The sequence below is a fragment of the Vigna angularis genome, chromosome 2 (assembly GCF_016808095.1).
Source record: "Vigna angularis cultivar LongXiaoDou No.4 chromosome 2, ASM1680809v1, whole genome shotgun sequence".
Lineage (NCBI taxonomy): Eukaryota > Viridiplantae > Streptophyta > Magnoliopsida > Fabales > Fabaceae > Vigna > Vigna angularis.
This window is the reverse complement of record NC_068971.1, coordinates 46,835,308-46,861,897: the sequence shown is the minus strand read 5'-3', so window position 1 is coordinate 46,861,897 and position 26,590 is coordinate 46,835,308. Positions and strand designations below refer to the sequence as shown.

At 34.2% G+C, this 26,590-nt stretch overlaps 2 protein-coding genes across 12 annotated transcripts; both read right to left on the bottom strand.

Moving 5' to 3' along the window:
- Positions 1 to 562: 562 nt before the first annotated feature.
- LOC108329509 (protein HESO1) lies at positions 563 to 8,654 on the bottom strand. 9 transcript variants are annotated; one of them, XM_017563741.2, is made up of 9 exons: positions 8,513 to 8,654; positions 7,088 to 7,362; positions 5,933 to 6,097; positions 5,243 to 5,421; positions 5,070 to 5,165; positions 4,068 to 4,137; positions 2,203 to 2,333; positions 1,671 to 1,781; positions 563 to 1,495 (listed from the first exon to the last, which is right to left on the bottom strand). In XM_017563741.2, exons 2-9 carry the CDS (start codon positions 7,224 to 7,226, stop codon positions 809 to 811), a joined length of 1,578 nt encoding a protein of 525 aa, XP_017419230.1. In that variant the 5' UTR covers positions 7,227 to 7,362; positions 8,513 to 8,654; the 3' UTR covers positions 563 to 808. The 9 variants fall into 9 exon arrangements, with proteins under 9 accessions (XP_017419230.1, XP_017419233.1, XP_017419234.1 ...); XM_017563744.2 differs by having other exon boundaries at positions 7,088 to 7,234; XM_017563745.2 differs by having other exon boundaries at positions 7,088 to 7,271; positions 8,513 to 8,638.
- A 5,853-nt stretch (positions 8,655 to 14,507) lies between these two features.
- On the bottom strand, positions 14,508 to 24,825 carry LOC108329142 (probable methyltransferase PMT11). 3 transcript variants are annotated; one of them, XM_052872899.1, is made up of 11 exons: positions 24,023 to 24,825; positions 23,577 to 23,726; positions 23,196 to 23,466; positions 22,883 to 22,993; positions 22,611 to 22,770; positions 19,540 to 19,797; positions 19,329 to 19,451; positions 19,088 to 19,165; positions 18,298 to 18,479; positions 18,036 to 18,212; positions 14,508 to 14,696 (listed from the first exon to the last, which is right to left on the bottom strand). In XM_052872899.1, the coding sequence occupies exons 1-11, from the start codon at positions 24,650 to 24,652 to the stop codon at positions 14,650 to 14,652; spliced, it is 2,187 nt and encodes a 728-aa protein (XP_052728859.1). In that variant the 5' UTR covers positions 24,653 to 24,825; the 3' UTR covers positions 14,508 to 14,649. The 3 variants fall into 3 exon arrangements, with proteins under 3 accessions (XP_052728859.1, XP_017418690.1, XP_052728858.1); XM_052872898.1 differs by lacking the exon at positions 14,508 to 14,696 and having other exon boundaries at positions 17,891 to 18,212; XM_017563201.2 differs by lacking the exon at positions 14,508 to 14,696 and having other exon boundaries at positions 17,781 to 18,479; positions 24,023 to 24,824.
- Positions 24,826 to 26,590: the final 1,765 nt, after the last annotated feature.

Genomic DNA, 26,590 nt, shown 5'->3' with positions numbered 1-26,590 from the left:
AAAATGTATTTCATAATGTTTATGGAATGCAATTCCAAGACCGAAATCCTTAGCCATAGTCATGAATGATTGTAGAAGTCTTTTATTACATTTAGAATAGCATTTTCTACAAAAGTAAAAAAATTTAAATATTAGTTTCATCATTCCAACCAAATAAGAGGTAAAAATACATCCATTTGACGCTCTAACAATATAATAATAATGTGTTATAAAATTTATATTAAAAAAAATATAAATGTAATTATAATATTATTATTTTAGAGTGTCAAAGACGCAATTTGTTGTCAAAGGAAAAATAGGGACTGATATATTTTGTTAATGCTATTGTGGAGACTGACTACCCATCTAGTCCAAAGTGTGGTATGTAAAAGTGTATTGAATATTAAGTTACCATTCTTAAGATAAAACCTTCTGATACATTTTGCAACACCACTTTTATTTGATTAATCCATAATCAATTTCACATAAATGGCAAAAACAAATTGTAGCACGACATTTCTAGGCCTCTCTTTCTGTGTATAATCTTTGTTCACATACAATGCTAATGTAATGCAACACGGTAAACTAGCAAAACAGTTCATGGTTCATATGTAAAGTTGTGCTTTACAACAAGTACATAAGAGGTGTATAAATGTCAATATGATGCCCACCAAAACTTCATGTAATATCTACACGTTTAATTTTGATGCCCATGGGCGCAAAAACACCGTAACCCTATTCTTCCAAACACTTGTATTAACAAGTACACCGAGACAATAGTCAAAACCTGTTCAAAGCTGAACTTCTGAATGATATATAAAGATCCTCTTTAACTCTTTGGCCTCCACATCTGCTGGCCTTTATTCACCGGTACATGCCCATTTGAAGATGCATTGTTGAAGTTGGTTTCTCTAGGCTTCTTAATTTCTCTAGGGTTCTGTATATGCCCATTTGAAGATGAACTGCTGATACTTGTTCCTCTAGGCATCTGTATATGCCCATTTGAAGGTGGAATATTGAAGCTTGTTACTCTAGGCATTTGCATATGCCCATAAGAAGATGGGATGTTGAAGCTTGTTCCTCTAGGCATTTGAATATACCCATTTGAAGATGGAATGCTAAAGTTTGTTCCTCTAGGCATCTGCATATGTCCATTTGAAGATGGAATGCTAAAGTTTGTTCCTCTAGGCATCTGCATATGTCCATTTGAAGCTGAACTGTTGGAGCTTGTTCCTGGACTGGCATATTGAAAATGACGTTGTAACTGCGGTGGAGGGCGCATTACTCTCTGTACTTTTGGCTGAGTTGGGTGAAAGTAACTTCCGTTGTAATTTTGAATACCTGTGATAGATTTTACTACATGTGGTGGTGCTAACATGGTCAAAAGTGAATTTAGATTATGATTGTTCGAGGAAAGAAAGGAGTATGATTTTGAAAAGGCCTCGCTTATCTTCTTCAGTTGTCCTGCACTGACAGATCTTGCAGTATTTTGCGGCTGCTCAAAGGGATCCTCAACCTAATCAATCAAAATTCAGATACAAATATCAGTAACACAGCAAAAGAAAATATGCATCGTAGAATCTAGCATTTGCCACCACAGCATTGTCATGCGAATAAACAAACACAGGCTATCCCCAAAATGAAACCATAATGTCTCCAAAAAGTAGAAATGAACATATGCGGAGAATTACAAATATAGAGTAAGTCTTGGGTAACCAAATTGTGTTGTTCTCTATCTGCTCCCATTGTCCAGTGTACGGGCAAATTCCCAAATTTGACGCCCATGAATCCATCTGAGCATACTGCAGGAATATACAACATGGTGTAATAATTATTTTATGTAAATAATGCTAGAGGGCAGTGCTAGATTGAGAAAATTCACTGCCAGAGAGCCTCAGCAACAGATGCTACAAAATCTCATGTTATCATTAAAAATACATGATATGCATCAGTACAACATTGTCGCTGGTATTATTAGGGAAGAAGAGGGTACAACTTTAAAAGAGAAATTGCAATTGGACAACAACAAAGTATATAACTGAGAGGATTGTGAAACATAATAAATATCTTAGAAAGAAATAAACAAAAAAGTTGTGTAAAATGTTGCATCACAGCTTAAAAGTGTATGATCAAGTGCACAGAAAAATAACAGATATTCAACACAGCATACAAACATCTTTTACCAATGCAAAAGAGTAAAAAATCAACTAAAGAAAGATTTACCTTTCCTAAGAATTCAACAAAAAGATCACGCACGGACTTTTTATTAATTGACCTTCCCTTGTTTGATATGTGCTGGTTTATACTAGCATTACATGTTTCTGTGATACGATTCTCAGCATCAGCTCTAACCCCTGCATAAATTACAACAAGGTACAGATTACACAACTCTTGTATACAAGTTAACTGACAATTCTAATTCCAGTGTATAATATACAAGTAAATTGACAATTCTAGACACACGAAGCATTTTCAACACTCCAAACTCAAATTCAAACAAAAAAGCAAAAGGTTGCTGTCTGGAATCATGCCGAATGAGTTTTTGGTACTTATTATAGGTTGAGAAAAAAATAGTTTTTAAACAACCTGAACCGAACTAATTCAATAAGTTCAGTAATTGATCTACACATGTAAGTTATTTGAAAAACCTAGTTCTCAACTGAATTGTTTTATTCAGTTTTAAACCGGTTCTGAACCAACCAGGTTTTAGAACCAGTTTTAAAAACTGAACTAGTTTTCTCTTCTAATGGATGATCAAGGAAGAGCTAGTCTATAATCAGTAACTGCAGAAGTGATAACATGACTGCGAAGGCCTAAATTTGAATGCTCTCGCTGCTAGGATAACTATACAAGGTTTCAATGTTTATCTGAAAATTAAAAGCTAAACTTAGTCATTTAGCTACACTTAGTCATTGTAGTCAAAGTTAAACTCCTGATTTAAAGGACAAACAACTACACTTAGTCATTAGCTAGATTATATATTTAATTAAATTTAGTTCTATGATTAAATGAGATCATATTTATTGCACATGAATAAAGTTTTTTTTTTTAAATTCACACAAAAAAATCTAAATAACCCCTTCTGTAACAGCTTTGCAAATTTACTGATAATAAATGACAAAAAGATAAACATGAGTCTAAAGTCAACACTCCTAGACAGCTTAAAATTAGCCCAATAAAAACAAAAAGGCTATATCAATGTGACAATAAGCACCACCTATACAGCTTAAAAATACTTGGCCAGTAAATAGTACTGTGAGCATAGATGGGTGATTCTTCCGTAGATGGGAAAACTTAGCATAAAAATGGGTAACTATTTTGTGGGGATAAGCAAAATATACAGTATCTGAGAAAAAAATGGTTCGTTTTCAGTAATATTAATCCTGTTTAAAATTAACAGTTGGGATAAAATTGGACTGGTTTCAAAAAAACAGTTCAGTAAATTTTTTTGTAAGTGATTTTGTTTTAAACCAATTCAGTTTCAAAACGGTTCAGTTCCAACCGGTTACTTTAACCACCCCTAACGTATACCTCAAGCTGTATAGACAAAGTAGCACTGCCATGAGGGAGAGCAAAAGGAAACCAAAGAGGGTCCCCTTTCCCCTCCTCGACCCCCACGCCCCGCACCATTATCAAATCCCTAAAAGATTAAATAGGATAGAACAAAAAGAAATAAAAAACACTGCATGAGCTTGTAGCCCACCAATCTGACATCAGAATCAAATGTTTGTCGACCCCAAACAGAACTACTCACTATCATTTTAGTAAATATCATCCAAAGGGCCCTGAAAGTAAAATCAACCCCATCAAACTATGATATTGATCACGAATTTCAAAAAGAGGATTTATTCTTCAAATACATGAAACGTAAAAAAGAAACCTACACAAGGAAAGTGTAAAGTAATGTGGGGAGTAAAAGAAATATCATGAACATTTAGAAGTCTTGCCATTGAAATGACTGGAAGGAATTTATAAAATTCTCGACATTGAAGCATGAACCGAATCTGAACACAAAAGACAGTGAATAGTATAGCTTTCTATGACTAGTGACATTTCATTTCATGCTCAAAACGAAAGATAAAATGTACCTTTAAGATCATCAACCATGTTGCGAGGGTATATATATTTGAGTGGTGGTAAGATTGCAGGAACACATGTCTGAAAAAGAAGGCAAATGTTAGATCCATCAGATCTACAATTGTGACCTTACTTTCACTGCTTTTCCTCCTTCCAAATGTGTATAAGAAATTATGGAAAAAAAGTATCATTTCCAATAGAAAACTTTGCTAACAGTGAATAAAGTGAAAATAGAGTGGCCCGTCTGTAATTATTATTAAAGCTGGAAAAAGAAACGTGAAACATTTTCTCAAACCAAATAAGCCCAGGCTAATGTCAAATGTTCAAACTGAAATGAGCACCTTGTAAATTTTTGGCTTAATTACTCTTTTTGGTTCCATTATTTACTTCTTTTGTTCAATTTGGTACCTCTAATAATAAAAGGTTCAATGAAGTCCCCAAAATTTTTAAAAATGAAAAAACATAACCCTTTCAAGGTTCAATCAGTTCCTTACTTTTTAAAAACTCAACAATGTGACTCTTTCATTGGTTGAAATGGATGTCGTTAGTTTTATATATTGTCACTAAGCATTGGTTATATAAATTGTATAGTGCATAAATTATAATTGTTAACATCTGTTTGTTTACGATTTTATTGCTAATTGGATGGAAAATGGTTACATTATTGCATTTTTAAAAATTGACAGAGTTGATTAGAACTTTTATTAATAGTGAGACCAAACGGAATAAAATAAATAATGGAAAAAAGGGGAAATTGAGCCTAATATTTTCCATAAGATATATACCAGAGGCACAGTTAAATTTTGAGATTATAGTTCAGGTAGAAAGATGAAAAGCAACAAATGCGCGACATTCCAGCAAACACCACCAAAATAAATAACAGATGAGATGACATATAAGCAGAACTAATAAAATATTTCCTGGAACAATTAATAACATCCCCTCATCCCACCTCCAAAAAAAAAAAGGAAAAAATAACACAACATAAAAGAATTATGAAAAAGAAGAAAAACCTGAAAATGAAATATGACAAGTAAACTTAGGGAATAGGAGTTGAAACTTCCAGCTTTAGAGTTATTGATTTTGTGTGCTTTGGCCCATTCCTTGACCTACGCAAACCAGAAAGAATTAAACAAACACAAGCAATTCCAAGCACAGCAACCTTTCTCTAGACTCAAGAATGTACCAGTAAAACCATATCATGAAAGCGGCCATCTATCTTGTTCATCCAAAGCAAAATCTTGGATTTCATTTGGCCTGGCAGGTTATTAATTGAAATATCACAAGATACACCCTGACGGTTGCTTTTAAATTTTAAAATGGGAACTCGTGCATTGGGGATGAACTGCAAGTTGCTCCCTCCACCTGTAAATTTATGTTATTACAGAATGTACATATTAAACATACTCACAAATTTCTTAATTTTGAAAGTAAAAGGAAAGCTATGACAAGTTTAATAAGCACAACTAATTGAATTCCTAATTGATTGATTCAACAAGTAATTACATGGTTTTACAGCATATGTGAAATTATCATGCTATCTGGCATGATTCAATCTTACATTTAAAATGGATAATACAGAACAACTCAACCATATAAGAGCATTCATCCTGTTTTTCTCCAGTCACTGAAGCATAACTTTGTACGGATTTAAAGCAAGTCAACAGAAAAGGCAGAGCCATCATACCAATCCAGTCAAAATTTTGAACAGAAATCATCTCCTCGTATCATAATCTTTAACAGGAGCCATGTAAACACATTACCCTACCCAGAAATGACAAATTGACCCAGAAATGAATCTGCCACATCATAAAAATTATACACACATTTTTATACTAACTTATAAGTGACAAGCTTCAAAGTATAAGAACTTTACCTTTCATTCTCAAAGCTTTTAAAACTTCCCCCAATAAAGTTTGTTTTTGTTTTTTCCCAGCAGATGAAATATGCAAACCATTTGATAGCTCAATTGAAATATCCAAGTCACCCCATCGGGTGAAGAGATTAGATACAAATGACCCAAATGGCTCAACAGTTGCTCCTGTTCCAAAAGTAAAGTACAACTTTAAATACTGAGATTTCAAAAACGGAATGAATTAAAAAAGTATATCATAGTATGTCACTTGACCCCATCCGGGATACTCAAGGTGAAAAACAAAAATTAAATGATGCAAAATTTATGTGTAAAGGATAATTAAATTCATCTCATTTTATTGGAGAAACATTCGTGCTCGTTGAAAGCTTGCCCATAAATTGGAATCTTTTACTTTTCCCCTCTTTGAATGAGGAGGAAAAAACTACTTTAGCACAATCATGTAACTCTAATAGTGATAGAACTGTAAGATAGATTGAAACATGACTAAATATAGTACTATAACATAAAAGTAACAGCAAACACGGATGATGTGTTTGAAGAGCAAGGCAAATCATTAAGAACAGAAAATTTGTTTCTTTTTACCATTAATAAACGGAAAGATTAATGACTCAATCCATTTAGATTTGAAAAACTTTTCTCTATGAGATCTGGTGCTAAACGTTTTGGCACACTAATCAAGAAAGATCTGGAATTAAATATTGGTTAATGGCATTTAAGAAAAAACCAAACTTGTGGATGGGCTACCTTATATATACAAAACGAAAAATAGAGATTTCAAAAAATTGGGACGCCTGTGACATTCCCTACAACATACTGGTGTAGTTCCACCCAGTTTCTGGTTTGTAGCAGAAATATACAGAATATATTCTTCAATCACAAGTGTAAAACACAAACAGAATATATGTATAGGAAGAATTATTGCTAACCAAAACAACTAGAACAATGAAATCAGCCCCTTATTGGAGCTTCATCCACCATATACAGAAGTCATGCCTTTAGATGGTCATGCAACATTACAATAAGTGATATCCACTTTAAGCTGGCAAACACGTTCACGTGTATAAATTGTAATTTAGTGAAGAATAATCCTTATTAGCACAAGTGATAAAACGGGGACGGGGTTGAGGGCAGAAACAAAACTTCCAGAAAGTTCACCTCTCAAGCTTTCCACAGATTCAACAATGCTTCTTATGTCGTTAATAATTGCAAATCGTATATTCCAATCTTCTTGTAATGGTGTGACCACCCGAAGTATATCATTTAAAGCAATATCCAACATACTATGCGTAGTCATTCTTGCCCCTTAAAAGATCAGAGTAGCAGTCGATAATGAGACAGTCTGCAATAATGGTTTGCAACACCAAATGGAAAAATATGAAGGCAAGAGGATCACAATCTACGAGCATTTCAAAAGCCTTGGAGAAGTATCCCTGACCAGATATAATTGTTATAAAGTTATAGATTGAATTATGTGATCTATCTAACTCAATTATACATAGACACAAGTCCTATAACAAGTATATATGTAAAGTGATAACTTAAGAAGTCTAGATACAATATAGATATGGAATTATGTAAATTTTTAAATAAAAAAGGTCAAGATGGGACACAACTAAGATGCATTAACATGAACCAACTTTGCACAGCTTGAAAACTAACAGAGTAGTAAGAACCAATAGCAAATTGGAGAACACTGACCCAGCAAATGAAAGAAGAGCTAGAACCACCAGCAACTCTAGCAAATGCAGGTGGCTTCTCAGTGCATATTTTTCACAGATTTGGAGGCAGGGCAGTTGATTGGGGGTGTTTATGTGGATGGTTAGAGTGTGCGGGAGAATTTAAAAGAAGATATATTAAGTATAGGACTCATCAGTATGCCCTAGCACTAGCAGTGACCACGGATAACTTTTGCAGCATGATTTGGAAGCATCTTTTCTAAAGTATCATAAAATGCAAACATGGTAACATACCAAGCCATCAATTTAAACAGGCTGATTATTAGACAGATAAGAAATTAAATAAATTTTCCGTAATTGATAAAGGCTGATTACTAGACGAAAGTAAATATTTTTATCTTAGTTGATGGTTCATAAATTTCCTTAAGAGCAAATCTTGTTGGTTTCCTCTCACAATGCTAACACCTGAAGCTACCCAACAATAGGAAATTAAAGAAAAACACAATTCAAATTCATATGTCGATTTGGTCTTGTTTAGTGCCCTAGCACAAGCATCAAACATAATTAAAATCTCAGAAATACGCTAATCATGCCTGACTTATCCAATACAACGTCACAGAAGCACAATCTAACTCAAATCCATACCAAGCAGAAAAGTAATAACAGAAATCTCACAGTATTCATTCACATCCATCCATTGCCCAATTCAAGTACCCAAATTCATGACCCAATAGAAAGCAACAATGGTAGAAGCAATCAAGACGACTGAAGAGAGAAACAAAACAAAACAAAACAACAATGAATGTATAAAGAGATAAAGAAGAAATAAAAACGCACAATAAAGAAAAGGTTTAGATTTGAGGAAGCTGTACAAGATAAATGAAGGGTGATTGCTGAAACTTACGTTGGCATTGGTTATATGTGTGAGAGAGGAGGAAACTTGGAAGTGAGTTGAAGTAGCAGTGAGCAAACTTAAGAAGAGGGGTTTTCCACTTCGAAAAAATTCAACTTTTTTAAGACGCGGAACTTTTCTACCATAGGAACCTTTTCTTTGAGATAATTATTGTTCCCAAATTATTCAAATATAAACCTAGCCATGTGAATATTTGTTTCAAAGAAAAGAAAAAGTAAATTTATAAATAAATCCCTAAGTTTCTAAATAATCTTATTTTGCATCACAAAAATAATTATCTAACTTCACAAGACAAAGATCGCGCATTCAATAATTTAATAAAAAGAAGTTTTGCATTTAGAATTAATAACTTCTCACATTAAGCGGATTCATAATTTCTACATTATAAATTAAGAGATGAAAAATTAAAAGTTTACAATGAGTTTAATGAAAAAATTAATTACAAATATTTGGAATAAATTACAATATTTTTTATGTTTTATTTAATTTAGTACCTTATTTTTTAAAATATCAATTTGTTTTTTTTTATGTTTTGAAAGGTTCATCTCCCTCTTTTTTTTTTTACTCATGAATACTTCTTTTCACCACTTCCAGACAACCGTTTCATCTTCCATCGGGAAAATATTTTAAACAATATAAGAAGACTCATTTCAAATGTAAATTATGCATCTTTAAACAAAATTAAAATATTTTCCATTATTGTTATAGTTTTAATACATAAGTTCATTATAAAAATTATTAATATTTTTATACATTATAGGAAAGTTCAAACACATATATAACATAGATGGTTATTTGGTTTTCCAATAAAAAAATAAGTGATGTGCAATTGTAAATATGTAAATAAATGATACACAATTTATTAATATAATATTATAAATATTTAAAAACTCACTTAAGACGTTAATAATTAATAGAATATTAAAACACGAATTAATATAATTGTTATTGGTGTGAAATTTAACAGGAAAATGATAGTTTCAAAAAAAGAATGTCTGCTTCACAATTAAGTTTGGTAATATAATAATATATATTCATAATTTAAATAAAATATATATAATCTAAATGTTAATATTTTGAATTAATTTTTTTGGGTATGGACACTCAAATTAATAAATTCACGATATTCAGCTTATGTTGGGATATGTTATTTGTCCTTTTTTTCTCTTTAAAAATATATTTTATTTTACATGTATTGACATTTAAAAAAAAATATATTTCTTTAGGAAAAATAAAGTGGTTTTGAAATGTCAAAAACTAAAACGCTAGATTCATATAATTTAAGATGAATAATTTCTAACTCTATTGAAAAATAATAACGATAAAATTATTTTGTTATTCTCTTAAATTATTATTTATGTTTTTATTCTACTTTTATGTTAATTTCTCACTTTCTGATTGCATTGCTTTTGTAAATTATTTATGTGCTGATAAAGTATTAAAATATAATAATAATATATTAAAATAAATATAATAATAATAATATGAATTATGAAAAGTAATTACATTGTTATAATTTGGATGCATTTTTAGTTAAAAGTATCTTCTTCTTCTCAATGATATAATGCTTAAAAGTTTATTTTTTCATGCTTATTAATATTTTTTAAAAGTACAATTCAAAATATAATTTTAAACGCCAAAATTGTTATTTTGAATTGAGAAATTCATAGTACTATTTAGAGTTTTTGGATCACACGACATAGAAAAACTCACTTTTCTCTTAGGATTGTATAATTTGAAACACTTCCAAATCACACGGTTAAGAAGTTCCGATATTACACAATCCATAAAAAACCCAAACTAAAAACTCCAGTATTCGAAACAAAAAAATTAAAACTCGAAAACTCAATAAATCTAACTAACACTTTTTCTGTGAAGAACAAAAACCACAAATGTTGCATCTGTACTTAGAAAAACCTTCATTGCCATCTAATAGAAGAGCAAAATTGCAATTGCATGTTAAAGATAAAATTGTTTAACTATATAAATAAAGTTTCACTATTTAGAACAATCAACCATGTCTTGTTTTTTTCAAAATGTGAAACAGTAAGTTTTTTTCTATCAAAGGACATTTAACTTAAGAAATTTAATTTAATTTAGAAATTTTAACGAGTCTTGCTTAAGTTAAATTGTTCTCCAAATCTCAAGATGCATTCTCCTTCATCGTTTTTTAGCTTAGTTTCTAATCATGTTCCTGTTTCTCTGCGAATTCCTGTGATATAGAAAAGTCTTCAATTTGGCACAGTGGACTTGATCATCCAAATCAACATGTAGTCTCATGTTTTACAAGTGTAATATACCTGTTTGTAGTAAAATGTGTTTTTGCAATGCTTGTTGTGTTAGAAAGTAACATAGACTTCCATCTTTGGTGCAAATTGGAATTTAGATATCATAAACACATCTTTTTAGGTTACGTAAAGACTGTAAATGTCTTTCTCACTGAAAAAATTATATCTCCAAAAAAAGTTTTTAATTAATTTGGATTTTCTTTTCATGCACTTTTTCCCTCCATAACAACTCAATCTCGTGCTCTCTCCTCTCCTCTTCCTTTACACCTATTGTTGATGATTTTCAAATCACTGTACATAATTCTAATGGGTCCAAACCTTTTTGTTCTTTCTCACAATTAGAAAAATCCATTGAGTCAAGTACTCACCTCTCCAACATTGTGTCATCTTCTAATATAGGCTTTAAGTTTGTTCCTCTACCTCAAAACACATCCCATGCAAACCAAATATAATTTAAATATGACGTAGGATTCCTCCATCTTTATGTCTTACTTATTAAGAATATAAAGACTTAACTAATCCAAAATGGTTTTGTGCTACGAATACACTCCTTTGATTAAAAACAACAATTATGCATTAGTTACTCTTCCTCCAAACAAAACAAATATCGGATAAAAGTGGATTTTTAGAGTAAAAGAAAATGCAGATGACAATTAGCAGGTATAAAACTAAACTTTTAGCAAAAGGTTTTCATCAACAACACGGTTCTCTCTTGTTATAAAATCAGTCACAATCAAGATTATAATTACTCTTGTTATCACAGCTAAAAATAAGACTGATTTATTATTCTCAATCATGAAAAATACATTCTCATATCCTCTATTTGTAATAATCTAATTCTCCTAAAAAGAAAAATAAGAAAACCAGGAAAACAAAATAAAATAAAATATTATATATCTATATTTTCTAATTAGGAAGATTCTAAAGATATTTTCTCTAATTACAACACTCCCCCTCAAGTTGGTAAATGAATATCAATCATTCCCAACTTGCCTACAAGATCTTGAAATCTACCCAGAGGAAGCCCTTTTGTAAAAATATCTGCTATTTGAAGTTTTGTAGAAACATGAGTTGTAATCACAAATCCTCTGTCAAGATTATTTTTGATGAAATGTTTATCAATTTCAATGTGTTTGGTTTTGTCATGTTGTACTGGATTATGGGCTATGCTCGTAGCAGACTTATTGTCACAGTGTAGTTGCACCGGGTTCTCCACTTTGACTTTAAGATAATCCAAAATGATTTTCATCCAGAGTCCTTCACACATTCCTTGAGCAAGGGCTCGAAATTCAGCTTTTGCACTAGAACGGGATACTCTACCTTGCTTTTTGCTTCTCCATGTTACCAGACTATCTCCAAGAAATACACAATACCCAGAAGTAGATTTTCTGTCAGTAATAAAACTTGCATAGTCCGCATCAGTATATATCTTCATAGTCAATGTGTCTTCCCTCTTGAATAATAACCCCTTTCCTGGACTTGACTTCAAGTATTGGAGAATTTTGTCAACTGCTTGCATGTGTCTCTCTCTTGGATCATGCATAAATTGGCTCACTACACTCACAGCATAAGCAATGTCTGGTCTTGTGTGTGATAGATAAATCAATTTTCCTACCAATCTCTGATATTGGGCTTTCTCTATAGAAGCACTTTCTTCACTTCCAATTCTGTGATTCTGTTCTATAGGAACTGTTGAGGTTCTACATCTCAGCTTTCCTGTTTCTTTGAGGAGATCAAGTACATATTTCCTTTGGAAGATGAAAATTCCGTTCTTGGAGTAGGCAACCTCTATTCCAAGAAAATATTTGAGTTTTCCTAGGTCTTTCATTTCAAACTGAGATGTCAATTTATCTTTTAATGTCAACTTTTCTGTTTCATCATCTCCTACAATAATCATATCATCCACATAGACAAGTAATAAAGTGATTTTACCTGTAGAAGAGTGCTTTATGAATAAAGTATGATCTCCTTGGCTTTGTTTGTATCCCAAGAAAACCATTGCTTTTGTAAATCTTCCAAACCATGCTCTAGGGGATTGCTTAAGACCATACAATGCTTTCTTCAGGAGGCATACCTTGTTTCTTTCATTTTTCACTTCAAACCCTGGGGGAATCTCCATGTACACTTCCTCATCTAGATTTCCATGAAGAAAGGCATTCTTCACATCTAGCTGGTGTAAGTCCCATCCAAAATGGGCAGCCAAAGAGAGAATAACTCGAACTGTATTCATCTTTGCCATTGGGGCAAATGTCTCCTCATAGTCAATCCCATATGTTTGAGTATATCCTTTTGCCACCAATTTAGCTTTATATCTTTCTATTGTCTCATCTGCCTTATGTTTCACTGTGAATATCTATCTACACCCTATTGCCTTCTTGTCTCTTGGCTTATCAACAATCTCCCAAGTTGAATTTCTTTCTAATGCATTCATCTCTTCTTTCATGGCTTGATTCCAATGTTCAATTTTCATGGCCTCCTAGATTGAGGTAGGAATTTCTGTGGCAGCAATAAAACTTTTGTGCTTATCAGAGAGATTGTTAGTGCAAACATACTGAGAAATAGGATATTTAGCACATGATCTTCTTCCCTTTCTCAATGCAATGGGTAAATCCTCAGTAATACTTACCTCTTCCTCATTGATATCTTCAGGGATCCTCACCTCCGGATTAGACAATTTTTCTTACTCAAGAATTAAAGTGGGTTGTTTTCTTCTTTCATATTTGTTGCCAAAAAATCTGTCTTCTTCCTCTTCTTCCTCACTGTGGACTATGATAGCTTCATTGCTCAGGTCTTGGGCATCCTGCAAAGACAAACGTGGTAATGACAAGAAGGAGTGTTCATCCACTTCAAGTGCTTTCTCCCCCTGAAGTGGTGGACTGACATAAAAGGATTGTGTTTCATGAAAGGTGACATCCATGGTGATAAAGACGCGATGACTCTAAGGATGATAACATTGGTACCCTTTTTTATTAGAAAGATACCCAATAAAGACACATTTAAGAGCTCTGAGATCTAATTTACCACGGTTAGGATGATGTGAGTGAACAGAAACAACACATCCAAAGACTCGACTAGGTAGACTCGTTATTATGGAAGAAGAAGGAACAAAAGATAATAGAGACTCTATAGGACTAATGCCATTTAAGATACGAGTGGGTAACCTGTTGATGAGATATGTGGTAGTTAACACAGCTTCTCCCCAGTAATATTTTGGAACAGACATTTGAAAAAGAATAGCTCTAGTTACTTCAAGAAGATGACGATTCTTTCTTTCAGCAACCCCATTTTGTTGAGGGGTGTTAACACATGTTAGTTCATGAACAATACCATTATGAGACAAAAAATTGAGAAATTCATGATTCACATATTCAGTACCATTATCAGACCTAATTCTTTTGATATTTTTTCCAAATTGATTTTGGACAAGACGGGAAATTTAACAAAAATTTGAAAAACTTCAGATTTATTTTTCATAAGGTATGTCCACGTGACACGGGTACAATCGTCAATAAAGGTAACAAACCATTTGGCTCCGGAAATAGAATCTATGGCAGGACCCCAAACATCAGAGTGAATTAAATCAAATGGAGAAATACTCTTTTTATTACTAATAAGATAAGATGCACGATGGTGTTTTGACAATTGACAAATATCACAATTAAAAGACTCAACAGACTCTTTGGTAAACAAATGGGGAAACAAGGACTTGATAAGACTAAATGAAAGATGCCCAAGCCTTTGATGATGTAGCCATATTTGGGAATTTGCCCACGTCTCAATGTAGCTTGTTGACTCATAATTTGTGTGTTGCTTTGGTCATCAAACTCTAAAAAATACAACCTACTTTGCTCCTTGGCAGTTAAAATCGTCTTCCCCATGGCAAGGTCCTGAAAAACACAATAAGTTGGAAAAATATTACTGAACAATTTAAATCCTTTGTGAGTTTTTGCACAGAGATAAGACTATTAGCTAATTGAGGAACATGTAAAACATCCTTCAATATAATAGATGAGTCCAAAAATTATATTCCCAGAGCCGCATATAGGTATACCCTGACCATTCGCAACCATAATAAGTTGTGCTTTATTGCTTTTACCATATGAGTCGAAAGACCCACTAAATGGTGTCATATGATCAATTGCACCTAAATCAAGGATCCAAATACCTTGAGACACTTGACCAACACTATTGAGATAAATCTTACCTTTTATGGACAGAGTACATGATCCAGAGAGCTTACTCATTGATTCAACCATTGCTTCCAAACGCTCTAGTTTCTCCTTATAAGCTTTCATATCAAGATCTGGTGGTTGTGGATTAGATTGTGAAGAACTACATTTATTGGTGGCTTCCTGTTCTGAGGTAGTATGATTTACCCATCTTTGAGTACACCCTTTGTTGTTTCCCATGCGTTCGAGAACATTCTTTCTTCCATGGAGTTTGAAGCATATTTCCTTGGTATGTCCAGATCTTTTACAGTATGAACAATAGTCCCCATGAGTACCTTTTTCAAACATCTTTCCCCCAACATTTGTTCCCTTATGGACTCCCTTTCCAGTTTTCATGGCAGAGCCTGTGTTGGAGATCCCTCCATTTAGCATGACAATTCTCCGAGTTTCTGCTCCTCTTACCATAAAAAAAAACTTCTGACAGGGATGGTAATTTTTCTCTTCAAAAAATCTGAACCCGGATTGGGTCATACTCATGATTCAAGCCCTGGAGAAATTTAAAGATTCTTCCCCTTTCAATGAATTCAGCAAGAGCGACAACATCTGTTTTACACATCTTTATTGTTTGGTTTTGATCAAATTCCATCCAAAGACCACTCAAGATTCCGTGATATTCTGATACGGAAAGGGAGCCCTGTTTTGTATTAAATATCCTGTTCTCAATGTCATAGTAAGCAGCAAGATCCTTTTTTAAAGAAAAAGTGCTCTGTAAATCATCCCATATTTCTTTTGCAGAAAAATGGAACATATAATTTCTCCTTATCTCAGGAATCATGGATTGCCACATCCAAGTCATAATTAATGAATCTTCATTGTCCCAAATTGAGAAATAAGTGTCATCTGGTCATGGTCCTCCTCCATCTATGTGATCAAGTTTTGAACGACCCTTGAGAACCCTTCGAATAAATTGGCTTCATTGTAAGTAATTATGACCATCCAACCGATCGGTACCTCCTATATTTGGTAGGTCATTAGGTACTCCCAAAGGAACCCTTTTTACTTCAGACATCACGTAGAACGGAACTAGGAGTCTCCGGTGACCTTTTCCGAGACGACGACGGCGTGTGGGTCAACCCGAGAAGAGGAGCAAAACCTTCAAACTCATATCTGCTCAAATATAGGCCAAATGGGTCGTCACCGACCTCAGGAGGCTTCGACGACCTTGTGGCGGCGGCGGCGAGTGGGTCTCGCCGGAGGTAGGCGCGTGGGCTACACGCGCCGGCGACTATGGCGACGCGTGGCGGCTCCTCTCACGGAGCGACTTCCGGCGTTGTGATCGCCGGTGTTGGGCGCACCTTTCTGCCCTATCAACGACCCCAACCGGCGACAACAACAGCGGCGGCGGTGCGACTGTTGCAACGGGATGGAGCCCCAAGATTTGGAGCTCTAACACCAAGTTGAAAATAAGACTGATTTATTATTCTCAATCATGAAAAATACATTCTCATATCCGCTATTTGTAATAATCTAATTCTCCTAGGGAAATAGGGAAACTAGGAAAATAAAATAAAATAAAAGATTATATATCTATATTTTCTAATTAGGAAGATTCTAAAGATATTTTCTCTAATTACAACAATCACTAACAAGTGGGATCTATTACACCTACATGTCAACTATACACTCTTAAATGATCTTCTTGATGAAACCATATATAGGCAACAACAAACTAGTTTTGGACAAGATAATAAATCTTTAGTGTGCTAACTCAACAAATATTTGTATAGTTTATAACAAACTCCAGGACAATGGTTTGGACAGCTACAATCAGCATATTCCAGCCAGGATCAATGGTTAGATGCCTTGCCCAAACTACTCTTCCAACTAGATTTATGTTCCTAGGAGACCAACTCAAACTAGTCGAGTCTCTTCTCAAAACTCAACCACCTTAAGTTTATGGAGGGGGATATGAATATTGAATGTAGGAGTAGTTATTCTCCTTGGGAGTTATCTTTCTACTAATATTTGTTTGAAGGTGTGAGAATTAGTTAGTTAGTTATTGACAATTGTATTTGTAAATATTTTGGTATCTCTACAAATTTTCTCATTGCACTCAATCTAAAAACATGAAAAAAAAAATTGATAGCAATTCATACTCTCTTTTATTCTTCAATGTTTTTTTTTTCAATGTCTCTTATGGTGGTGCTAATAGTGCTGATATAATGGTAGTTGCCACGATGAAGATAATGTAGTAATAGTAATAACAACAATGATACTTGCAATAATAATGGTGATAACAAAAGTTATGATAACAATAATGAATGTAGTCGTAGTGAATATAGCAACCATGACGGTGGAGCTAGCTAACAATCGAAAAGTTGTTATGATAGAGATGACAATGATAATGATGTACATAAGAGGTTAGTAACAACGATGGTGATGAAAGGATTGGCGATAACACAATGGTGGTAAAAGTAATGACGTGAAAGTAACAATGGGATGGTGGCAACAATAGGAACAATAATGATAAGAGTAATAATGGTGATAGGATCCTAATCAACAAACGAATCCTTGAGTAATAGGGGACTTGTCCTCTATATTTTAAACAAATAAAATAAAAGATGGAGAGAATACATATTAAATAGGAGACAACAGTGTGCAGTTGCTTTTAAAATTCAACTTTAAATGTAGTTCATGTGGTATTTTTATTACATGTAATTAAAACAATATTAAATAATTCAAAAAATTTCTAGTATTAATTAAGGAACAAAATAATTCAAAAAATGTAGAGACAAAAGTGGATAAAGTCATAATAGTTACAGATTGTTGATTTCGAATTCTATAATTTTTTGTTTATGGTTGATTTGTATCCCTACTAGCTTGGTTCCGAATGGGACTTTCAACAAATCAGAGGTACAAACAGACGGAAAATTGTTATAAAGACCAACACCAAATGTGCTTATAATCATGGGAAAATAGAAAAATATATATTTAAGCTACGTAGAGCTTTGGAATATACAAATAAATTGAATTTTAAAAATAAGTTAGATGATGCACCTGACCTATCCAGCTTCAGGGATCTCAAGAACAGTAGTATCAATAAATAATCGCTCACGACCTCTTCAGGTTTGTAAGGAAGTGCATGCACCTGCATCTTCTTGGACTTCTCAAATGCGTAGTAGTACTTGCACTTGCATCTTCCAGCTCCTCTCCAATACCAATTTTTCCCATGCTCTGTTGATAACTTTCAGTTCAAGGTCAAAGAAAAGTCATGCAATTTATCCTATTTGGCTTCAGGAGCGTAGTAAGTGCTTCTCACCAACCAATACCATAGAACTTGTATGAGGCCCCTCCTCTGTGTCTCGCAACATCACATGCCAGCCTATTGCTTTGCCAATCTCTTGAAGTTCATCCATAATTTCAAGAGAATCACGGATGTATACATGTCCACCAGGTCTTAGTATCCGATCCATCTCAAGCATAATGGATGAGAGATTGCATCTGATAGAGAGAAATGCATTTGATAGCAGACATCAAACATTTAAGAACTGAGAGAGTCATGATGCATACTCTGAATGATCAATGAAATATTAAAGTAGTTGAAAGTTCGCCCTTAAATTTTGTATCATGTATTTCCTAATTAATGTATTGATTTGATATTGTAATGAATTTGTTCAAAATCAGATTTGTATAAAATCTTAAATTATGATCAAATCGTAGGTTATAGGCTTAATTATTGCTTTTTGATTGTGGTAGACTTGGTTCCTCTTTGCAACAAACTCTGTTTATATTTCCTCCTCTGTTCAAGTAATGCATGCTGCACATGAACAATGAAATGTGATATGTTTCACCATGCATGAATATTGAGATGAAGTGTGTATGCTTGTTTCATGACAGCATCGAAATTTAGTAACATAAATATATGCTTATTTAAAGCAGTATATAAGGATAAGAAGGATGATAGATTGGATATAAAAAGACAGACTAGTTTGCTTGACGGCGATGAAAATGCCCAAACCCTGGTGCAATACTCTCTTTTTCTTTTTTACTGATACAAATATAATAATAATTGGCAAGATAAAGATATACACAAGTGGAGAAAATTTTACCTTTTCCTCTCAACAGAAAGGAGGTTGGCAGCATGCAATAAATCATACGTTCTTGGGTAGGTGTCAAATGCCTCGCACCTACATTAAAATAATGAAAATGTTACTACGTCTTGACAAGTTGACAGTAACTTAGAGGATTTCGACAAAAGGAGAACTATTAGGTACTTGAAATTAATAAACCACAGCACAAAATTGAGAACACCTGTAACTGATATTATCTTAAATTAGCTTAGTGAAATACCAGTCATGCATAACTCCAATCAATCCACGGTCATATATAACTGGAAGAGTGTTTGGACCACTAACAGGAACAACATTCATAACCCAGTTTTCAAAATTCTGCTCAATCAATGCTGCTGCAAATCTGAAAAACACAGATATATTGAAGATTCTCATACTGAAAAGTCACAAATGCAAATCTATAACAAGAAAGTAAATAAGACAAACAATACCCTCCAAAACCTGCTCGCATGTCCATAATATTTCTTAGTCTGATCTTTTTCCAGTGTAAAGCACGAACATAATTTGCTATTATTTCCTTCCAATATCTAGATTCTGCCTTGAATAGCTCAGTTCTGGATGAGAAAACATCTAGCTGTATGCTTTGAAGCCTGTCAGGAGGGGCTTGCAAACGAGCTGGCCATTCACTGACATTTGCTCCATATCCGTTCTCAGGCAATTCAGAGATGCATGCTTTTAGATCAACATACCTAGATTAATCAATTAATTAACAAAATCGCCAATAATGAGCCATTAAATTTTAATAATAATGCATCAAAAGCTATTATGACAGTTCACTCAAACTTATTGATATAACATGCTAAATGTTTTATTATCCATAAGCAACATAGGCTCCAAGTGTGTAACCAGAAAAGGCATACAACATTCTAAATAGAAATCCAAAATACACACATATAACCAGGGGCGCAGCACAGCCATATTTACAGAAAAATAACCATTTTTTTCATTTATATAGACTACCACGTAATATTCTTTTTGTTTTTCTTATATCATATTGTCTATCTTTTTCCCAAAATACACACATATAACCAGGGGCGCAGCACAGCCATATTTACAGAAAAATAATCATTTTTTTCATTTATATAGACTACCACGTAATATTCTTTTTGTTTTTTTATATCATATTGTCTATCTTTTTCCCAAGGTGGGTTGAGTGGAGGACCGTTCCTGAGTTTGGAACCTAACAAGAACACACTCAAGATAGAAATAGTAATGGAAGAATGTGTTTTGCTATTATTCACCGTAAAAGAATCTCTTTACAAGGACTGGGTTTGGGAGCATAACCTCCCTCTAGAGAGCCTAACCTCACCCTCAGGATGATAACCCTGTTAGAACTACAAACAAAACAATTCACCCAACTACAATTGTTTATTTGCTATTTATACAACCAATAACCCCGCTCCTCCTAACTGCTAAGGCAGTTAAGGCCGTTAGGCATTTAATGTTTTATTCCTTTTCTCATAAACTCACCCTCTCCTAACATTACACCTCGGCCGAAACAACCTTGTGCTCAAGGTTGAAATAGGTAGGCTTGATCAGGAGGCTTGGGTGGTGGCAAATCCTCCTCTTCATCGTCTTCTTCATCCTCTGCTAAGAGTACCACCCTCAAACTCCTTTCTGGACATTGGTGACCAGGACCGAACGGTCCCCCGCAGCGAAAGCATCGCCCCTCTTCTCTTCTCTTCAGGAACTCAGGATAAGGCAGGTTCCTCACCGTTCGGCTGTTGTTGTCGCTTTCCCCAATACTGTTCGGTCTGCCCATACCATTCGGTGTAGTGTTGACACTCGGTCCTCCCATTCCGTTCGGTCCGCCCATTCCGTTCGGTCCAGGGCAATCGTTCTCATTTCTTGTCACTGCCCTGACCGCTCATCCCCAAGATTGCGAATTCTATGTCGCATGCCCACGTCCCCCTCTCGCTCTAATTGCCGCGTCCTCCACGTCTCTCGCAATTCTCATCGCGATCGTCAGCTCCTGAGGATCAAGAATTCAAATGTGCCCCTTGATGTCCTCGCGCAAACCGGCGAGGAAATAGCCCAACACTTGTTCTTCCGATACGCCCCTGGTTTGCCCTACCAGTATTTTGAAATCGCGAACGAACTCTTCCACAATACCCTCCTGCCGCAGGGTCGCCAATCGTTCGAACATCGTCCCCCGGAATCCGCCTCCAAAACGATTGACCATGGCTGCCTTAAGGCCTTCCCATGAACGGTTCTTGGCCTTTTCTTTCCAAAACTTAAACCAGTAAGACGCACTGCCCCTCTGCCTTTTCTTCTTGTCCTGTCACTTTCTGTATATCAAAAAATCGCTCCGCCCTATTGATCCAACTAAGGGGTTCCAGCCCTTTGAATGTGGGTAAATCCACCCGTTTCCGCCATGGTCTCTGATCTTCCTGGTGGTCGCCTACACCTCTGCCTCCAACATCCTCCTCTCGTTGCCGTGGATTCTCGTTCACGGAGCTATCGTCTGACTGCCCCTCCGTGTTATTAACCTGCAGCCCCAGTATCCTCATTATATGTTGTAAGTCCCTTCGTACTGCGGCAGACTCCGCCTTCATCCCCTCCATAGTGATCTCAATTGCCTCCAATCGCCACTCTGTACTTCTCTCCATTATCGTTTTCGTGCCCAATTTGGATCCGGCAGTTTCTTGATCCTTCACCCCCACTTCAATCCGGCAGGTCGGACCAATTGTTAGGTTCCTGAGTTTGGAACCTAACAAGAACACACTCAAAAGATAGAAATAGCAATGGAAGAATGTGTTTTGCTATTATTCACCGTAAAAGAATCTCTTTACAAGGGCTGGGTTTGGGAGCATAACCTCCCTCTAGAGAGCCTAAACTCCCCCCTTAGGATGATAACCCTGTTAGAACTACGAACAAAACAATTCACCCAACTACAATTGTTTATTTGCTATTTATACAACCAATAACCCCGCTCCTCCTAATTGCTAAGGCAGTTAAGGTCGTTAGGCATTTAATGTTTTATTCCTTTTTTCATAAACTCACCCTCTCCTAACAAGGACTATTGTTTCTAACTTGGCATGTGCTTTAGTAATCCCTCTAAAAATCTTAACTATTAGAAGAAAGTGCAGATTAAAATTAGAAATTGATGACAGAAAAGGCTGCTACAATTATCTATTGATCATGGTGAGATAGTCCATCGTCATTTTTACAGTTCAGCAGTCCTAATTTAGAATTGAGCTAAAAACTTCATAATATTAATCTAAATGAACATTGTATCCAACTTTCTTTATGATGGAAAACTTGGTTTAACATTTCAACGTTCATGAAGGAACATGCTACTCTGCTTCTTTCTACTTCTTTAAGGAATGCAAACCTATATATTAGCAAAATGCATCTATTTTCTACTCTCTGGTTCTATCCCAGAAAACTCTATCACGTATAAGAATGACAGTAATAATTTTACAAACCACTTCTGGCTATAATCATCTGGATTGATGGAAATGTACAATCATCAATGTACAGGAAGGCCTGAGCACAATACCAAAGACTGTCTGGGTCATCAGTTGGGTCACACAGTGGAGGTTTACTTCCTGCCTCACGGTTTGTATAGCAACTATTTTCAGCTGGTTTCTGCCATACTGCAATGTACCCATCTTTTTTCAAAAAATTCCAACAGAGTCGAGTTGTAAGATTAAGCATCTCTGGAGATAACCAAATCAAAGGTTACATTCACCATAGGTTTAGACAGCATTCTTGGTAATAAAGAGTTAGACAAACTCTATTTGTAAAAAGCTTCAGAAAATATTGCTATACCTTCCCACTGTTCTTCTAAAACTTCTTCGTGCTTATAAACTGGCTGGGCAGCCCAGACAAAGTAACCTCCTGCTCTTAGCATCCTATTTACTTCAAGCAGCAGTATCCCATCTTCATCACAAATAAAGATAAGTTCTAAGCATCATAACACAAATAATGTTATTTACATATCACTACCAAGAAAAGTGGCAGTTCAAACATGGATTCTTTACTTTCTATAGGTTGATTAGCCATTACAGACCTCTCAATATAACATGTCTCCTCGTTACTACCAGACCCTGTTACTTATCATATAAGAAAGAGAAATACATACCATCTCTAGTCCAATTAACTCTACAGCGTGAGCAATGTATCATGTCAAAAGCTTGACTTGGATACAACAATCGTCTAGTTGCAAATGCTGCTGCCATTGCCGGTACACCACGCTCAAGAGCAAACTGAATCTGATTCTCATGAACGTCTTTGGGAGCAACAGACATAGTGACAACATTCCGTGACAGTAAGTATGCACCAAAACTAGCAACCCCGCAACCAACATCAAGAACAACACGTATATGCCTACCAAAGGTAATTTCAGGAATAATCTGTAATCAGAAAAATCCCATGTCAGATTCCACTTAGATGCAACTACTTCCCAACAAAAAGGTAAGGCAAAACCAAAATCAAAGCATACAAAAACAACAAAATTAATAACCTTAGAAATATGGTCCAAGTATTCATTTGCCCCATGGATAAACTGAGTGCCACCTCCGGGGAATTTAAACTTATCCTTGTCTCTAGAAATCCAGTTTTGGCCTCCTTTATCTTCAACAAGACGTGTATGAGGAACATTATTGAACCATACCTACACAAAAAACTTATATTCATGAAAACCTAAAGAAAAAGGATATCTTAAGTTATATTAGAGCTTTTGACGCTGTTCTCCTATCAAAATAGAAGCTTCATCTTGATAATGACATTGGAAAACTAAGGTGAAATTATAACTATGACAGGAGAAAAATATCAAAAGCAGCTATATAACAGTATCTAGGCTTTATCTCTTAAAAAAACAAAACCAAATTTAAAATCCTCCTAATTGAATCTCGAAACATCCATCTGGCTAAACTGGAAGAGAAAAAAACAAAAAGGCGACGTTTTGACCTCATCTCGGCTTCTGGGCCATGGAATAGGAGTACGGTATCCAGTGGGTGCAGGAACCAAGCAATTCAACCCTTGACCTTGCACGGGGCAATGCCGCTCGAACCTCTCCCCTTTCTCCGTGGAAGGCAGCTTCCGAATCGCGTCCTCGTTATCCAAACAAGGTATATACTCCCTCATCTCGCGCGAGCACAACCCAAACTTTTTCCTCCCCAATTTAGAATTAGAAGCAGAACCTTCCCTCTCAACCTGGGACTCGTTCACCCACTGATCCACCATACCGGGTTCGAAATCCCCCACCTCGAACTCCTTGGTCATCGTCCCATTATTGTTCAGGATTCCCATTTGCTCGATCGACACCTCCGGCAGCGGAGGCGGCGGGGCATTTTCCGGCACCGGTTGGGTTATGTTCTGGTCAATAAGGGCGGAGAGGTTAAAGGATTTAGCGTAATTCGGCGACATGGTAACGACCGGGCTCGTGTTCGGATCTGGGTCGGAACGTTGAGTGGTGAAGAACACGAGCTGGTTGTAGCCATCGGACCAATGTTTGCCAAAGTAGAAGAAGGTGACGGCGATGAAGAAGAAGACGGCGATCTTGAGAGAGAGCAGAGTCCGAAGAAAATCGCCAGTCATTGGGGATTTCACGTTTCAATTCATGAATCCGCAAATAATGGGTTCTGCTTAAAATTTCTCCTTTCTGTCCGGTGTTTACTGCAGACTTCTTACATGAAAAAAGAAAAGTGCAGTGACTATGTGTTTTTGCAGCTAATTACAGACTTTTGTTTTCATGGGGACATCAACGTAGCAAAGTTCCCTTTTTAATGCAAGATTTTCTAAGAAGTACAGCAGTCAAAACGGCTAACCGGCGTAGAATCGATCCGGTTTATCATGGTTGAGGAGTTAATTCAATTTATTTCACTTGAAAAAATTCAAATAATTGAATTAAATAAGTTAATTTATTGACTTATTTAATTATAAATTTTTATTTTAAATATAAAATTATAATTTTTTTAATTGAAATTTAGATAAAAGTTACATTAAAATAATGTTAAACTCTATAAACAATTCAAAATAAATAAAAAAATATCATATGTAATTCAAAAACATGTAAAAAACGAAGAGATAACTTTTTAATATTGATAATTTTTATAACATTTTTCCATTTTTAATATTAGAGTGTTGAATAAATAAATTTATAATGATGTTAACTAATAATATTTAAACACAAAATAATAAATAATTAAATTATAGTTATTTGTTTGGTAACTATAATTTAATAGATTTAATACGTTAAGAAAAAATTGGAAAAATTGATTTAAAAATGGCTCTATGAAAATAAAACTAAAAATATAACCTTAGATTTAACAATAGAAAATGAGGGATTTTGGATATTCATGTATTTTATTTAACAATAGAAATTGTACTTACGGTATAATTTGAAGAAGAAAAAAAATCTTAAACGTTGTCACATCAATTTGGAAGGAAGTGAGAGTGAATTTGGAAGTAAATTTTTTTAATTTGTCACATCAATCAAATCTTTCTAAATCCATTATCATTTACCTCCAAATTCAGTCAAATAAACAACAACAAAAAAAATTACCTTCAAATTCTCTCAAATCTCCTCAATTACTTTCCCCCAAATTCATTCTAAGTGAACAAAACATTAATGATCTAGTCACATTAATAAAATTCAAAAAGTGATCTATATAAGAAAAAAAAAAGTAGAGGACATATGTAAGTCTAATTCTAATTAAATTTACATAACTTTTTTATATGGTGATAACAATTAATACTACATTTTAATTACATTAGTCAAACTTATTTAAGTGTAAATAAGAAAAAGAAGTTTTATTTTAAAAGCAAAATAATAATAAAAGATTATCCTCAAAATGTAAGATGATTTTATACCAGAGGAGGACGTGTGATTATTTCTAAATACAAATTTTAGAAAGTGAAATTGAAAAGAAAGAAAGGTCAAAATGATGTTGTTTATACGAAAAGAAAAATGATAAAAAAAATTAAGAGATTAAGATAAAAATTTGTAAAAGATGTGATTTGTTTAATAGATTAAAAAAATATTTTAATTGTTATAATTAAAAAATTACCATTTTATTACTAATCATAAAATAAGTTAAAATAAAATATAATAAGCTGGATTATATTAAAATGAAACGTGATTTATTATTTAAAATAAAAAAGAATTTAAAATAGTAAAATTATATTGAAATAAAATAAGATTGGTAGAAACTAAAGTGAGTGAGCGATTAATTTAAATAAGATATTATTACTATTATGAAATATAAGTTATTATTTAAAATTAAAAAATTAAAATTATATAAAATATGAAGCTATAAATGCTTGAATAACAAAAAAGAAATAAGGTGACTTTCCTTTCTCTTACAATATCTTCACTCATGTAACGATATAAGAAAACTCGTATACCTCAGTTTTATATTAAATACAATGCAAAAATTAAATTTTATATAATATCTTAAAATATCTCACTTTCTTAAAAAATAATAATAGAAATCATGTATACTTTGGAATACATTTTATTTTGCAAACTTGATT

Bases quoted from the DNA above. Each gene is read 5' to 3' on its own strand.
- LOC108329509 (XM_017563741.2), bottom strand. From the start codon at position 7,226: ATGACTACGCATAGTATGTTGGATATTGCTTTAAATGATATACTTCGG. The intron at 5,422-5,932 runs GTAAAGTTCTTA...ATAAATTTACAG, and splicing joins AAAAGCTTTGAGAATGAAAG to GTGGAGGGAGCAACTTGCAG. The intron at 4,138-5,069 runs GTTTTTCTTCTT...CTTCTTTTTCAG, and splicing joins TTGTCATATTTCATTTTCAG to ACATGTGTTCCTGCAATCTT.
- LOC108329142 (XM_052872898.1), bottom strand. From the start codon at position 24,652: ATGACTGGCGATTTTCTTCGGACTCTGCTCTCTCTCAAGATCGCCGTC. The intron at 23,727-24,022 runs GTCAAAACGTCG...TTTTTTGTGTAG, and splicing joins GGCCCAGAAGCCGAGATGAG to GTATGGTTCAATAATGTTCC. The intron at 18,480-19,087 runs GTAAAATTTTCT...TCTCTCTATCAG, and splicing joins CTTTCTGTTGAGAGGAAAAG to ATGCAATCTCTCATCCATTA.